Below are 17016 nucleotides of genomic sequence, written 5' to 3'. Positions count from 1 at the left end.
TCACTTGTTTAATCCCTCTCTCTCTCTCTTCCTCTCTCTTTCTAATGTTTTGATACTATGCTGGGCCGATTCTTAGCCATATGGAAATGTTTCTTGGAAACCATTTGGCTAGCCTTTCAGACATCAACTGATAATGTTAGAAAATAGAAATGAATCATTACATATTAAGGCTGCCAACAGGCCAGATCCAAGACGGCTGAGCACATTTGTGGGCCAGTGACAATGGAATTTTGTACAGCCCCAAAAAAAGCTAAAACCCATCTACCAAATTACCTCATTTGCAACTATAATACATAAGAGGAGCGGCACAACCGAGGGAATCTTTTACTTCCAGAAAAAGCCTTTGAAAGTATCAAAAGAAAGCCGCTTACTAACCTGAATAGCATGAGCTTCAATAGAAAGGGAAGACATTTCATCATCAAATATGCATCAATTGACAATCTAATCAAAATTGTACTTTAGGACAGACTGTGGAGTTCTTGTTGGCCATGGTACCTATAAAAACCCATTAGGATAGTTAGTATTGAGTTCCAATAACCTAAATTCAGCACATTCCTTTACTTACATATTTCTGCATAACAAGCTTGTTTTGACACCAGATCAAGCTCCAAAGGAGGAGGTGCCTGGCCATATACCATCTCACAACTCATATCCTCAAAATCTGCAATAGGAACCAAGATTAGAAAACACAGCCACAACATTCAGCCTTCATCTCATGTGTGTGTGCAGTATGTATGTATATCTTTCTCTCTACACACACACACAGAGGACAGCAATGTGAGTCAGTTCAACATGGCAAGCAAAATAACCTTCTGAATACTGGATGGAGACTTAACATTCCATGCACTGAGAATCACTTGGGTATAGTATAGTCTCATATCTAAGATTTTTAGATACAACCATGATTATATAAGAACTCCATTTAGGAACATCAGTAGCTTTGTTCTCACAAGTTATTCAAGAATACAAGCCTTTCCATAACCGTAACGCAGAAGCTGATACTACAAGGATATCAGTTCCAAAGGAAAACAAAAGCTACGTCTTCGTAGGTCATAAAGGGAGAAAAGGAGAACATACAGAATTTACCGTCTTTGTGAATCAATCTCTGTGAGTTGCATGTATTCAAAATAATGATAGTTAAAGATAACAAGAAAAACCAAAGGAAAATAATTCGTACTTGGATTCATAGTCAAGGGAAGTCCAAATTCGTTTGTGAAAAAATCTTGCGTAGGAATCTTGCACATATTCACGCACATGCCAACACATCCACTATTTTCCAGGTACCTTGAAAACATGAAAAAGAATAGGTCAATATTGCAAACTTATCCAATTCCAATTGTAAAGGCAGTAGAATTAACAGCGGACAAAAGTATCAAAAGGTTAGCATTTAGGTTCTTTCAGCTGATCTTTGTTAAACCTTAAAGGAAAAAGGGAGCATAGCTATGTTTACCTGACTTTATACGATATGATAGACAACAAACAGAAACCAATACAGCGAACAAGTCTTTACATGCTCACTCAAAATGGAAATATAAAGAAATAATGCGTTTCGCTATATAGTAACAACTGAAAGAAGTTCACCGTCAAATTATTTGTCTGGTTAAATAATCTACATTTTTCTAGAGATTATGTGGAAAAAAAATCCAAACAGTAGACGGAATAAGTCACATTCAGAAATTAAAGAATAGCTATTTTCCTACCTGCATTTCTTTATAAGGACGCCACTTTGTTGCTTCACCCCATTGACCTCCACTTCGATAACCTATAAAGTTTGCGTATTGAGAAATACAAATTAAATATTTCCACAAGATGTAATGTCTGAATCATTCCTTCATACAATAATTATCACAAAAATAATTGTGTACATAAGTCAGCACATGTAAAATTCATGCTCCCCGTATGCAAAACCCAACTTTACGCTCATGCAACTGATGGAATATGCATGTGTAACTGAAATCCAGGATCCCAGTGAAAACTTGCAAAAAGAAACAAAAGAAGAGCCATTAACAATAGGAATAATTTCTAAGCCTGATCTCTAATTCGAGTAAACAGGTAATTTCTCTCCTGTACCATCCCCATATAGCCAGAAAACACAGAATGGATAACACGTTACACAAAGACCAACACATCATATTCTTCACGCAAGACACTAAGCAAGAGCTGAGCCAAAAGATTGCAATGCTAGAAACAGGCGCACAAGAAAGCAGCATCGAGTAGGCTCAGTTAAGACGAAACAAGAGTTGAGACCGTCGTTTTTATGCGAAGACATACTTACCTCAGAAGGCCCAACCAACCAGTAAAAGAATGGCACGGTTATAGCAGCATTGAACTCTGCGGCCCACTTCGTTGGAGGAAATAATTTCCGAAACTTCAAAACAAAAATTAATATGAAGAAATTTAGCACGTTGGCTTCAACTTGTTCATCTACTGTTCTCCCAATAAGGATATGTAAGTAAAAAGCAACAAGAAAAGATAAGAAGAGTAGCATTTAGAAAGAAACGAATCAAAGAGGTTCACCTGAGCGGGCGCACCAGGAGGAAGCATCGACAGGAGCACCTCTCTTACAACTTCCTGCTGTTCCTTCCGGGACCGTCCTTGCACCACTCGCTTTGAGACATCCACGAAACTCTCATAATCATACCATCCCTTGGCAGCTCCATCCTTGGCTGTGATCAATGATCAACCGGATCAAACAAGAAGAAAAAGCAATAAGATGCCCGCAATCACAACCAGAAGATGATTACCTGAAGCAAACTTCTCCATTTTTCGGGCAAACAGAGTCATGAAAGCCTTCTCAAAGAAACCGTCCTTGTACCGAGTCTTCTGCCCCATCGGTGCCGGCACGCCGGAAGGCTCGGCGATGCCGCATCTAATCAAGCGAATATTTCGATTATAAGACGGCGTCAGCGGCGGTCTGAAACTGATGGTATGCAAGCCGAGCTCCATAGAGACGTCAGGATTCCACTTAATCTAGTACCACCTTATATCATCATGGATTGCATTTTTAACCACGAAAGATTCGGTTTTTTTTATTGATTTAAGTCTCCCGACCGGTTGTTTCCAAATTTTTCCTGAACGCGGGACAAACACATAATCAAGCAGAAATGCATCGATTGAATACCAGCGGAAATTCCTTTTTTCTTTTCCAGAAAATGCGACAACAGGATCCACTCAAACGTGAGGCGGAGGATTCGCCACGAGATGAGAACGAATACGTTCATTTAATTTAACCACATAAATTACAATAATATGAAGAAGAAGCAAAAAATAGAATAATAAAATATTGAGAACGGAGATTCAAACGTCATCCATCGTCAGATCTTCGAGAAGGTTTTCGAGCTTCCGCAATCGGGCGGCCCAATCGCTCTTTATTATGATAGGACGGATGTCATCGGGGTTGAGTCTGCTCTCCTCCGTTAACGTCGTTCCCTTCTGCTTGCTGCCTCTCCTTCTGCGCGCAAGACTCGCTTTCTGAGCAGAGGCGCTCTGCAACGCCAAAAGAACATCGTGTCCACTAAGAGAAGTCGATTCTGTATTGTTGGTGCCCGTTTCACTCTTCTTCGAAGCCATCTCCTTCTGCCGGTCTCGCTTCCCGTCTCTGCTCGGAGCTCCACCAGTCAGCGAGGTTCCCGGTAACGGAAAATCTGAAGAATCCCCTTTTCGTTGTGATCTGCCAGACTCCATGGCGGTCAGGACGGCGAAGCCAACTCCACCCATCTTATCAGAATCGTCGTCGGGGTCGTTTCGGGGGCTCCGGCGGTAGCGCTTCTGGAACTTGGCGGAGATGACGGACGTCCTGTTGAAGGGCGGCATGATCGCCATTGGTGGCCTGGTGAAGGGCAGCGCGGCCGGCATCGTGACCGCCGATCCCCTGCGGCGGGGTCGGAGACAGTTCGCCGGCTTCCTAGCCGCGCCTCCCCCGTCGTTGGCCCGAAGATAAGGAACCGCCCGGATGGTCTTTCCCGCTTACTTTGGACAGATGCCTAAGTGGATCGGCGTGGAGTAGAGAATTCGACTTCATTGAGTGAAACCTAATTGAATTCGGACCCGAGATCAAGACCAACGGGATCCACTTCCTTTGATTTGAGGATGCTAATTTATTAAACGATGAACTCGACAACCTAAATAAAACTTGAGAAAGAAAATATACAAAATGAGTCTTATAAAATTATTAAAAAATTATTGTTCAAATGGGTATACATGTGGAGTTCAAGTTTTAATGAGTCAATCTCCAAGTCAATCTCCAGCCGAGTTTGAGTTCCTTTCAAGACAAATGAGCAAATGAGCCGAGTTCGAACTAGCTCTAACTCACTCATGAACAGCCCTAAGTATCTTAAATCTCAACCCCGCACCAGACCATTGAAACTTCTTCTGCCAGTTCATTAGTTTTTCGATAATCTGAACCTGTCGCGGGCTTCCTAGCCACGCCTCCTGGGTGAGGGTAGGAAAAAAATTATATTGAAAAAATCATTTTTTTTTAGTTTGGCCCCACCCGTCGCTTTTCTTAGCCCGACCTATCGCTCCTCTTGGCTCGACCTGTCGCTCCTCTTGGCCTAACCCACGGACTGTTTAGCCCGCCCCTAAAAAAAATCCTGGCTCCACCCCTACGAACATGTACAGAAAATTTTGGCCTACCAGATTGAGAGACAAGAATCTCAAATTAACGCGTCTTGTATACCATTGCTGAAGTGACAAAGAAATCTTCACCGACATTCATGCTTTAACCAATTAAAGGTCGAAGTTGATTTTGAATTCATGGATTTATCAGACCATAAACAAGGTCGTCAAACTAATAGTTGTAAATTATATAACTAGTTTACAACTATTAGTTTGATTACCTTGTTTTTGGTCTGATTTCAAAATCTTTGCCTTCGCCCATCAAGAGGATTCACAAACTCACCTGCCATTGCAGTTCCTCGTTTGGAAAGATTTTCAGGATGTTATCATAAATGCTGACTGGAGTAAGAAATTGAGATCCTCAATTTTCCGTCTGGTTGAATACAGGCATAAGACCTGACCCCTGGCCTTCGTTCACTTCTGGTTCTGCTATTCTGCAAACCGCTTGCAGCTGGGTTAATGATCATCAGAAGAATGTTTATGCTTTCAGGCTTAAAGACTGCCCAACTGCTTTTTTTGGTGTTAGATTTTATGAACAACAGTTCAGTTGGGATGCATATCAATTTCTCCATCATTTTCACCAGTAATTCCAAGTTTTGTGGTCAGCATGTGGTGGTGGTTGCAGGCCCCTACTGCTGGAAGAAGGAAATTCATGTAGTGATCAGAAACGCTAACAGAGGTGCTGGGCTTGTTTTTTCCCTTCAGAGGAAGTTCTTGGCCATTTAAGGAGACCCATCCCCCTCGATTCTGCAATGGAATGGGCCTCAAATCTCTTGCATAGCGAGGCTTAGTACCTCCTTTTCTTTTTTTCTTTTACTCTCTCATGTATTTTGTTCATTTCTTTTGGTAATAAAAGGTTAGGGGGGAGGCCTTTTCTCCCCGCGAATCTGCATCGGAAATTATATAGCCAGTTTGAACGACTGAGCACTGAAATGAACCATATGGATACCACGACGCCCTGTCAAGCCTTGTAGGGCAGGCTAAGCTCGGCTCATTTGGGCCGCCCGAGCCATTTCAAGGACCAGGACCTGGCCTCTTACCCCCCCATATGTGTCCCAAAGGGCATGTTGGCTTGCTTCGAAATTTAATTTCCTCTGGAATATGAAACAAAATTCAAAAATTGGAACGGATCCGTTCCAGTTTCATCAAACTGGGAAGAAAAAGGACCAAAACCGAGTCAGAGAGACATTTCTTTTTCACTTGTTTTTAAATTAAAACTTGCGTAACACTTGGGGCTGTTCGGTTGACAACCCCAAACGGTGTTCTGGAGTAGCGGGCGCGCGAACGACACTGGAAAAACCCAGCTTCCAGAACACACCGTTTCCATGTTACCTACGTCAACTTCGCGTCACGATAAAGGACGTGGTCACAGTATTTTTCCCAGATCGAAACACAAATCAAGAAAATTAAATGGGTACAAAATCAAAATTTATATCAGGACTATAAGAAATCAACAAAATCTAACGTGGGTGTGTAACACAAATCATGAAAATTAAATGGGTACAAAATCAAAATTTATAACGACTATAAGAAATCAACAAAATCTAATGTGGGTGTGTATAAAAAATAGCAAGAAGGTACACTGCTTTGAAGAGTTTTTTTTTTTTTTTGCATATATATACAAGCAACCCCCGTCAGAGGTTAAAAAAACCATCATCAAACAAGTATTTATTTTCTCTCTCATTTTGTTATGTTTTCAACATACAATGTCCTTCAAGGACCATAGCGAACATTTCTACAACAGCAACTTATTTCCTCTGCCTTCATTCTCTGCTAAGGATCCCGCGAGCCAGCTACCTGAAGAGCCTAGCTACTTACTCTGGTAGTCTCTCCAGGCAGCTTCCGGCAACTAACGTTTTGCTGCTTTGAAGTGCGTCTTTACGGTTGGCCCCACGTCGCGTTCTGGGGGACAATTGATACTCTGTTGGCTACTTTACAATGTTTCTGTGGTCTCAGCAAAATTGGAGTGGTCCAACTTGCCAAGCAGTTCCCTAAAAGCATTATTTTGCAGGCTGCATGTGAGAAGAGCTAGTTAGTTTCTTGACCGTTATTAAGATGGAAAACCAAATGGTAGAAGAATCACAAGTGTGGACTATGCAGAAACCAAAATGCTATTCATGGATCACCTTCTCGCTCCCTTCTTCGGTACCCTCAGGCGTCCAGACTATATCCTTTATTCCTGCTTGAAAAGTCTTATAGAACTGTCATTCAGAGAAACAAAGTTCAGAATAACGTTTACACTGTGCTAAGCTAGTTCCGAAACAAGCCATGCTGGAAGCACAGACAAGACATGCCTTGTGAAACTCAAGCGTGTCACCTCCGGTCTTGCGGAGTTCAACCATGTGAAGAGAAGGTGCCACCTCAAAAACCTGTTCCAACATAAGGAAGCAACTTCAAATATGCAGATGTTCTGGGAATGAAAACAGGCGCTTCAGCTCAGATTTACAAGGGTCTTGATGCAATTTATCTTCCTTGGTTAGGTTATTGCTTATGCCTCTTTAAGCCAGGCCATAGTTATCAATTGCTCACATCTGTAAATCCATAGAGAGAGGCTAACTCTAATAGAGATTATGGGTTTGCCTATGAACCAAAGGCTTTGAGGAAATAAGGATCAGGTTGTGATAGGCTTTAAAGTGTTCGTAAGCCTAACAGTTAAGGATGATTTATAACTACTTTTGGTTTTTTCTTCTTCTTTTTTTCATTCTTTGAGCAGATTAGCAATACCCTACATTCAGCATGGACATTCATTCACCAAAACCCTTTACAAAAATTGAAAATATAGTACCTCTGTAGCTACTGATAAGTGGCCCTTTCTTCCGCTCTTGTCACCTTGCAGCTTCATCTTAATGAGAAAACAAAGAATAAAACATATAAGGAGTCAATTCCATAACCCAAATTCATGAGAAAGATCCAGTCAATTATGTGATGCAGAATCATGTACATGAAAAGTGGTACCCTATAATTCTGTTTTTGAACGTTGAAACCAAGAGGTTTAGCAGTTTCCTCAATTCTGCTAATTATTTCTGATGCAGGCCGCTGAGAAGTAAACTGTGTCTCCCTCTTAACGATGCCCTGCAAAGTAATTAATAGACAGTTGAAAACTTAATATCTCTAAATTTGAAGAAAATTCGTATGATTAACACAAATAAAACCGCTTTCCAACTCCCAGTAGAACATTAAACTTGAGGGCAGATGCTGAAAGAATAAGTCCATTCAGTTCCTATCCAGAGACATAGCTAGCAGAAAGCTTACTAAGATTCATGGTGCGTCATGAGAAGCAGTAGTAATTTCTTCTTTGAATAAAATTGCATCATGACAATAAAATTCTGAAAACATATTCAATAATTAAAAATCCGATTCTACTTTCCTATGCTTTCTGCTTTCAAGTCAGTATAAGCCACTTCAATTGTTGGTTGAACCCTATGAGCAAGAGCACATTATGAAACAGCTTTAGGCCCATAATAAAAATGTTGAAGCGTAAGTTGGCAGGACTCACCATTTGTTTCTCAAATAGATTTCCAAGATTGAACCCTTCTGACATCGAAATAAGCTGAAATGCATTCATTGATTCAGGTTTCTCTTTCCTTTCTGTTACAAAGTGTTCCTAGAGAAAGACGAAAAATAACTAAGATGTCAGTTAAACTACTAATAGAAGTTAATTTTAATCAATAGAAACCACTATGGTAAATTACTGCTGTTATTCACAGTTTTCATTTTCTGTAGTTTCCTGAACCCGTAAAGTCATGGAACACTATAAAGACTCTCACCTGCGAATTATTGAAAACAGCATTGACATCATCAAGGCTTACGTCCTCCCCATTCTCAAAACGTGGTGGCTTATAGCCTTTCTTAAACCATTCATCCTCCAAAATTTCCGAAATTTTTATACGCTGAAAAAATTGAGGTGCTTTACTATTCTGCCGGAGCTAGAAATGTAATGCCAGGAAAATACCTGAACCAACAGAACAACAAATTGGCATCTTACCGTCAAAGGATTGGGGTCAAGAATGCGATGAATCAGCTTCTTTGCATTTGAAGAAAACCATGAAGGACATGTGAATTCTGCTTTGTAAATCTGCAATTTTATAATTTTACTCCAGATTAACCATTAGTCCCATGATACAAAGGGAGAGAGAAGAGCTAATTCTTACTTTTTTGTATAAAGCTGTGTGGTTTGCCTCATCAAAAGGCAGGTAACCGGCCATAAGAACAAACAGAATGACGCCACAGGACCACACATCAGCAGTAGTACCATCATAGCCTTTATCCTTTAGAACCTAGCATATGGAAAGAGAGAGAAGGAACGAGATATCTGATGATGTTGAACAGTATGCACCTTCCCAATCCAAAAGGTATTGTCTCCTAAAAGGAAAAGCACTTGACAACAACAAAGGTAAAAGAATCTGAAATACAACACGCACCTCAGGAGCAACATAGTTTGGTGTTCCGCAAGCAGTATGAAGGAGGCCATCCTCCTATCAGACACGAATGGCAAATTCATGTTATGTCTCTCACAATTCGTGGTAAATAAATATCAGTATAGAGTGTAATATGCAGCACGCTAAAAAAGATATTGAAGTCACATATAATGCAAATGATCCAAATGATCAGAAGGTTAATATTCCATCTCTGCCGCAAAAGTATGAAACTTACCCGCACTTGCTGTGACAAGGCACTTAGTCCAAAGTCTGAAACCTTAAGGGCGCCATAGGAATCAAGCAACAAATTTTCAGGCTGTAAAAGGATTGAAGGGTAAGTCCTGGAGGATGATACCAGAGATTTGAAACACTTTTTTCAAGTTTTCACTTGCATACACCCGAAATATGATTTGGATTTACCTTCAAATCCCTGTGGAATACGCCTCTGCTGTGACAATAATCAACAGCATTGATGAGCTGCTGGAAGTACCTCCTTGCTTCATCCTCCTTAAGTCTCCCATGTTTAGCCTAGAGACGATCAACTCATGAGAAATCTTGATAAATAACTAAAGCCTAAAGCATCTCTCAGTCCCTCTGATCTGAAGCTAAGCTAGTCCTGTTCTGGAGGGGCATGATGGTAGGATGCATTAATTTAATCTGTAATTTAATAACGTATATGTGAAGAACCTTACAATTTTATCAAACAGCTCTCCGCCATCAACAAATTCAAGCACGATATATATCTTTGTTTTGCTTGCCATCACCTGCAAACACGTCGAACGATCTTACTTTAAATACATCAGTAAGCCTATAAAAGCACATTCACTCCAGCGGTTACATAGCAACTTGGATTTCTTCACAACTTCAGTGAAAATTTTTCACCAAGGAAAAGTAAACATGAAGGTAGCCACAATGCTAATAGAATAACATTTACCAAGAAAATATAGATATGAAGGTAATCTACAACCTCCTTGTTTTAAAATACCAAATCATCGGAGAAATTTAATGTTTTATAAAAACTGGTTTCTGCAGATTTTTCCTTCCTATGGTCTGTCTCGATAGCGATGGACCATGTGACCATACTATGCAAACCACAAGTCTACATTGACGGCCCATTTTTCGTAAAGGACAAACCAACAGGTTAAATCACATAATTGATCGCTTTTCCTATATGGCTGTATTAAGTCAGTACAAGTGTATTTTAAGTTCTTAGTCTTTAACCATCACGCCGGTCTTCTTCATTTTACAATCCTTTCATTCCACTCTGATCATTTATTTCAGGAAAACAATTGCAAAATTTTAAATTTTTTGTGGTAATTGGCCGGCAGCATCAGTCCATATAATGAACTGACAAAGAGAAAGAACAAGAACCATTACCTCATAAAGCTGGACGACGTTTGGATGCTTGATCAGCTTCATGGTGGAAATTTCTCGTTTTATCTGGAGAGAGGACGAAAAGTCACATCACCACGTCTCACATGCTCTGGATGAGACAACGGGGAGAGAGAGAGAGAGAGAGAGAGAGAGAGAGTAAATACCTACCTACATGATACTAGAGAAAATATTAAAACTGTTTACTTGATACCAAAGCTACCAAAAACAATTAAAAATAGGAAGACTTTTGTGGACAAGATCAAACACGATGCTTCTGTCAGCCGATGATTCATTCATCAAAATTTGGAAATTCTTCGTGCCAAACACTGAACATCCATATACCAGATAAGAACGATTTCATGTTGTATTCTATAATGTTGTTTAGTTTGCACATGCCCGAAAATCGAACCTACCAAACGAAAACAAGGAGTTTACAGAACTTGAAAATCCATCTTCTCACATAATCCAAGTATAACCTATTGTCTCCCAAAGCCCAGTTTCCGTAATCAGACAACCAATAATATCCGATTGAAGACTAGATAAGAAACGATCACCAAAACGAACAGATGAATATGAGCATGAGAGAGAGAAAGGTGGTGACGGAACCTGCTCGATCATCTTGTGGCGGAGGACCTGCTCTTTGTCGAGAATCTTGATAGCGACGATGTCGCCCGTGGCGACGTTCCTCGCGAACTTCACCTTCGCGAAGCTGCCCTCCCCGAGGGTCCTCCCCATCTCATACCTCCCCACGCGCGTTCGCGCAGACGTGCTCATCCTCCCTCGCACGCGCCCCGCGGGGTCTCCTCTTCCCCCTTCTCCTTCCTCTTCCGGCGATTACGACGCCGACGACGAGGCAACGCTTAATCGGCGGGACGCTGTTGCCGCGCGTACTTGAGTTGAGGACGTCAACCGGGAACGTGGCCGGGGCCGGACACTTATCCCCTTGTTACGCTAATGCCCTCGATCATTAGAGGAAATCAGAACTCAGTTTCCTTGGCAAATTCTGTTCCCCTGAGGGCCAGGTTCGTTTGGTTTGGGGATATAGAAAAAGAAGCCGCCCGCCCTGCGCGTGCGGGCCGCGTTGGTGGATTCCACCGCTCCATCTCACCCCTCAGCCCTTCGGATCGGGTTTGGATCTAATGGTTCTACTCAGGATCCTCGCTGAGTTATTTATATATTATGTTTCTTGGTGGGTCTCGAGAAATCTCTGTACCAGCATTCTCACGTGCTTCTACAGTGTATAACTTGTCGACCTCATCATAGGAATTCCAGGGATTTAGAATCGATCGTATTCGATTAGGATACACGAAGAATTGCTTTGAATGATCCCCAAATGCCACTGCATTGCTTCAACCATACTCATGCATTTTGGCCTCAACCCTATGCTTTGAACGGACGATGCATTAGGAATCTTGGATGCATTGATGGAACTTGTGCTCCAAATATGCTCCTGAGTTCGCAACTTAGGCCCTACCTTAGATTTAATTGTTATTATACTCTTCCAAATCTGTGCCATCTAAATCCCGCTTTGTATATATATATATATATATATATATATATATAAAGGGAAGCCATTTCCATACCTAAGCATTTCATGAAGCTCGATCGCCTAAAAATTTTTACCTCGTAGAATAACATTGTTTGAGTAAAAGAACAAAGCTCTTATCTCAATTATTAACAAATAATCGTCCAATGATACATCTACAGTGTCGAATTTGTGAAAGAATGTTGTAGAATTCCACAGATTTGAATGGACGCTCTAGTACGCCAGTAAATTTTATTATAATCTAAGGAACTATGCCCTCATAAGCTTGAAGAACTGTGAGCAAGTTTCTGGATGGAACTCTGGGTTACATTTGTGTTACAGCTTGATTTCAAATTCCACGAGCAAGCTAAAGTGAGAACAATATAAGGTTTAGGGATTTAAATTTCAAACATCTTGGGGCTTAATGAAGCTTTACCCTTCCTATTCAAAGCTTGCATCCTAATTACGATTCACTACTAAAATCGACATTACTATGTTGGTTCCCTAGTCAGGAATTTCATTGTTAAAAAAAATATCTGAAAGCTAATCAGTTTCTCAAGTAAACAACAGCGGGACCTCGTTGTATACTATAAACTACAAAATATACCTATGCATGTCCATATAAATAATTACATATCAAACAGAACAAGATATTCGAATAGTGTGATTCTTTTGCAACTGTTTGTTGAAGTCCGCCTGTTGCCGTCTCATGATTATCCTCTTATCTTCTTATCTGCAGCACCGATGGATATATGATCCATAGTATGCAGAAACCGTCTAATTGAGTTCACGATTTCCTTCCACCTGTATACTTTTAAGAAAAAGTTGATCCACCTAGCAGAGTGCGGACCCCTCCATGGAATGTTTGTGAAATAAAGATTTCTACCATTCCTTATCAATTCCACAGAATACATATGATATAATATGAGGTGGTTTTCTGCAAAGTAAATGCCACGATTTTGCTCTCCACGATTTCACATGAAGTAACAACGGGACGGTGAAAATGGTGGATGAGGCAAACAGGAAAGTAGGAATATAATGCATAGAAGTTCGTCCAAGTAACTGACAATTACAGTTTTAATTGCTTTTGGCTTTCTGTAAAACCAGGCAAATTAAATATTAAAGATAAATATATTTTGAAAAACCTAGGAAAAACAGATTCTACCAATATTTCAACTTTTTACTGGTCTTTTTTTCCTAATCTAGCTGCCGCCTGGAGAAATTAAAGTACAGAGTAAGTAATGAGAGATCGTGAAGGCGAACCATGGTAGAATGAGATGATGGTATAAAATTTTCCATCCACGTCTTACTTATCAGAGTTGAACATTTGAGTTACCTCCTAGGCATTTCCAAGTATGCGAATTGTCACCAAAAGTAACAATTCGCAGCCTTTATTACTCGATTATTGGAAGCAAACCAGTGAGTTGTAATTTAACCCCAAAGTTTTGTGTGTTAACAGCTTTTAAGAATTTACTAACAAGATTTTTCTTTCTGCAAACCTCTTTCAGTGCAACACGAACCAGCAGATCTGGATCGGAGTCGGTTATGTGTTGAATCGTATTGAAAGATGGACCGGAATCGCCCCATAATGGTGGCTGTGCTTCACCCACGGGAGATCCTGCAATGGCTGACATTTTGTCCTCGTGAGGCACTGCCAACCACAAGGCGCGTGATGGTGCTGACCGAAGAAGAGCAGCCACCACTCATTTTCGTGGTGCCCAAGTACACCAGTAATTTTCCCATTTTTTAATGATTTCTATGCAGGTTCTTTTAGAAAAAAGACATCCCTTGCGGACCATCTTGTAGAAACAGACCATTCCCTTTTAATTCTTTTCTCTAATGCTTACAGTATGTAGATTGGCCATGGTTGCACATCAGCCGTTTCGTTTAACCCTGGCATAGAGCCCATGCTTCCCTTCACATCATCTGTTTGCAAAATTCTGAGCCCCTACACTGGCACACCTTCCATTGGCATGGAAAAGTTTCAAGCTGGCAAATGTGGGAAGAAAGGGATCGATACAAACAATTTACAACATTCATATAATTAGATGTTTATATTTTATCTTTTCTCCCCAAGTAGACAGCTTAAGAGGCAGAAGAGCAAAACTTGATCTCGATTACAGGAACCAACAAGATCACTATCTCCTTTTCCTGGGAGAGTCCCACCACGCATGAAGAGCTAATAACATGGGCAGAACTCAAGAAGACCGAAGGCGATAGTTTTTCCCAAGATGCAATACGACAATAGTCGTGGTGCTCGATGGAAAAACAAACACTCGGAGAACATGTGCACTACCATATACTAGAAAAAGATCGGTTATCATGCAGAATGAAACCAACATTTTATTCTAAAGTTCAGATCTACCAACCAACTGCGGTGGTGGTCGAAGAACATCCTGGGGAATACAAAACACCGGTATGTACAGCAGCATCCACTAAAAATATATGATAGACCAAGTTACCATTGTGTAGAGAAAAATGTAAATCAATTCCAAGGGGTGGACATCTAATAGAGATGTGAGCACAGTCAGGCAAACTAGTCCGTTACTTCAATTAACTGAAATTTGATAAACTTCTGGTTTGAAAAGTAATCATCTAATCAGAAACTTTCCTGGCAATAAAGACTATCAAGCATGGGAGGGTACAAGTTTACTACATGGCAATAGCACCAGACCACACTGTTTGGTGAACCGTGTTCATCCAAACCTCCATCAGAAACCCATAACAATTACAGAAAACTATTCTTCTTTGATACTGAATTTTCTCCTCAAAAATCCCTTCCTTTCACAAAGAGGGAAGTTTCTCCATGTGTAATCGAGCAAACATATTACAAGAACAGTAGGCAAATGCAAGCCTTAGAAAGCACTAAGGCAGCAAACAAAAACAAGAAAGGGACGAAAAAGCTATGTACTGTAAATAACAGAGGGGAAAAGGCTGAAAACTTACAAATTTTCTAAGAAGCTGAAGCAATAGGGACGGCCTCAACCAGCCGAGAGAAATAGAACTGAGTGGTAATCAAACCCCGCTTCTGAATCTTCCATCCGACGCGCTGCAATGCCCTCTCTACATCAGCCTCAGCGTGCAGATACGCCCTAGTAGCCTTCGAAGGACCAGGAAAGAGCTCCCCAATTCTCTTCAACAAATCATAATACAGAGTCTTGGGAGCGAAGCTGAGCAGCAGCCTGTTCTCTGCCAGAGACGCCAAATGCGCAATCATTTCGTCGGCCTTCTCCTGAGGGTAATGTATCAGAACGTCCAAGCAGACCACCGTATCATACTTTCCCCGCACGCCCTCCAAATCATTCACGTCAAACCTAGGCATCTGAACACCTTCCATTCCCTCGAGCGCCTCGGCTGCCTGCTTCTCCGCCTCGGCCACCATTGCTGCCGAGATGTCACTGGCGTACACCAGGGCCCCTTCCTTAGCCAGAGGAATCGATAGGCAGCCCGTCCCGCAGCCGGCGTCGAGCACGGAGACTCCACGAAGGGGTCCCTCGTCCAGCAGCATCTTCATGACGTTCTCCACAGTCTTGGAGTGGCCCAAGCGAATGTCCAGCTGCACGCGGTTCACCTCGTCCGTGTCGCCGTAAATCTTCTTCCACCGCTGGAAGCCAGAGTTGTTAAAGTAGTCCCTCACCACAGCCTTGTCGTCGCCGCCCACGGCCACTGCCTGCTCCTGCCGCCTCTTCTGAGGGTCGGAAAGGGATAGCGCCGCCGCAAGAGCGGCAAGCGAGCCACCACCCACGATGGCAACGGTGGTGCCGTCCAGATTGGGGTCCGGCATTGAACTGGCAGCAGCAGCGAGGTCCGCAACCGAAGGGAGCGGCAGCACTTGGGGAGTGGTCCTCCGGCGGTTTGAGAAAGATGGTGTCCGAGCTTTGAAAGAGAAAGCCGAAGACAGTGCCGTGGTTGCCATCTCTCTCTTCTCTCTCGCTCGCTGTCTCCGCTCTCAGGATTTCCTCCCCCCTCCGTCCCTCTTATCTGAGGAGGCAGAGGGAGCAGGCGGGCGCGTTATCCGTTCGGCACCACGTCAAATGACAGAAACGACACTCCAAATCTAAAAATGGGACGTTGGTCACGGTGAAGCAGGGACGAGTAAGCATGTACAGCCCATATATCAAAGAACTAAGAAGGCTCAGCGCAGAGGTGAAATTAGTTAGCATAAGAAAACGAGAGATCACGCACTTTCAATCCAGGAGCAGCTGCAACAGCCACGCCATTGAACTAAGGAAGCTCGGTAAAAATCGTTCAAACCAAGATGGGTATTTGGTCAGTGTAAGAAAAAGGAAAGATCACGGTAGCTTTTTTAGATGAACACATTGAAAAAATGGCTTTCGTTAATGGGTTTTGGAAACTTGGTTTTAGCGTTTGGGTAACATGACAAAAGTTAGGTTTTTACTTTTTAAAACCTAGTTTCTGTTTGCATGACCAAAAATGAGCTTTAGTTGTGCCTTCAAAAACTGATTTCATGTCAATGGTAGTTGATTTATAGTTAGTTAAGGTAAAGCACTTGTCAAATGAAGCAAACAAGAGCACGTAGCACCCCATGAATATAGAAATGTGTCACGTTTACAAGCGATGGAACAAACAAACATATAAGTGAAGCATGAGCAACCCAGAAAATTGAATCAGAAACCAGTTTGGTGCCACTATCATGAAGCTTAAAAAATAATATAGCTGATAGCTCAAATTCAACAAAGAACCATGCAAAATTGCAAGGAAAACCCAACGTCATATATTTAACGAGCATGCCCTAAGAACTATTACAACAAAAGCAATAAAATGAACGACACAAAGACATGAAGCTGACCTATGTAGAGCAACAACTACAGCATAGAAGGTTTTCCCTTCGGCACGCCTAGAAGCATCGTTCTTCACCAAACCCACAACAAGAAAACTGCTAAAAACAAAATAGAAAAAGAGGTGGCATTGAGAGAGAAACAGAGAAGCAAGCTTTATGTCTAAACAGTCAATCCAAACATATGTTTTTTATATGAGACATCGCCAAAAGAGGTTACAACGCCATCCCTCCCAAAACTAAAGGTCCCATATTTTGTTGATTTAGATCATCTCCTATCTAAG

At 41.6% G+C, this 17016-nt stretch overlaps 3 protein-coding genes across 3 annotated transcripts; all 3 read right to left on the bottom strand.

Annotated features, from left to right (window-relative positions):
• Positions 1–131: 131 nt before the first annotated feature.
• On the bottom strand, positions 132–3096 carry LOC116260083 (beta-carotene isomerase D27, chloroplastic). Its single transcript, XM_031638166.1, has 7 exons — positions 2745–3096; positions 2518–2666; positions 2276–2368; positions 1701–1762; positions 1178–1284; positions 566–661; positions 132–495 (listed from the first exon to the last, which is right to left on the bottom strand). The coding sequence occupies exons 1-7, from the start codon at positions 2944–2946 to the stop codon at positions 446–448; spliced, it is 759 nt and encodes a 252-aa protein (XP_031494026.1). The 5' UTR covers positions 2947–3096; the 3' UTR covers positions 132–445.
• A 3055-nt stretch (positions 3097–6151) lies between these two features.
• On the bottom strand, positions 6152–11444 carry LOC116260044 (CBL-interacting serine/threonine-protein kinase 9-like). Its single transcript, XM_031638120.2, has 15 exons — positions 11016–11444; positions 10413–10475; positions 9728–9799; positions 9456–9563; positions 9271–9351; positions 9039–9092; positions 8769–8894; positions 8603–8692; positions 8385–8507; positions 8114–8221; positions 7573–7689; positions 7403–7459; positions 6912–6986; positions 6744–6818; positions 6152–6629 (listed from the first exon to the last, which is right to left on the bottom strand). The coding sequence occupies exons 1-15, from the start codon at positions 11181–11183 to the stop codon at positions 6618–6620; spliced, it is 1329 nt and encodes a 442-aa protein (XP_031493980.1). The 5' UTR covers positions 11184–11444; the 3' UTR covers positions 6152–6617.
• Positions 11445–14530: 3086 nt separating this feature from the next.
• On the bottom strand, positions 14531–15972 carry LOC116260045 (magnesium protoporphyrin IX methyltransferase, chloroplastic). The gene has a single exon (XM_031638121.2). It carries the CDS (start codon positions 15848–15850, stop codon positions 14888–14890), a length of 963 nt encoding a protein of 320 aa, XP_031493981.1. The 5' UTR covers positions 15851–15972; the 3' UTR covers positions 14531–14887.
• Positions 15973–17016: the final 1044 nt, after the last annotated feature.

Source organism: Nymphaea colorata, chromosome 9 (assembly GCF_008831285.2).
Source record: "Nymphaea colorata isolate Beijing-Zhang1983 chromosome 9, ASM883128v2, whole genome shotgun sequence".
NCBI lineage: Eukaryota > Viridiplantae > Streptophyta > Magnoliopsida > Nymphaeales > Nymphaeaceae > Nymphaea > Nymphaea colorata.
Note: the sequence above shows the minus strand (reverse complement) of the source record. Positions and strands in the feature narration are given on the sequence as shown.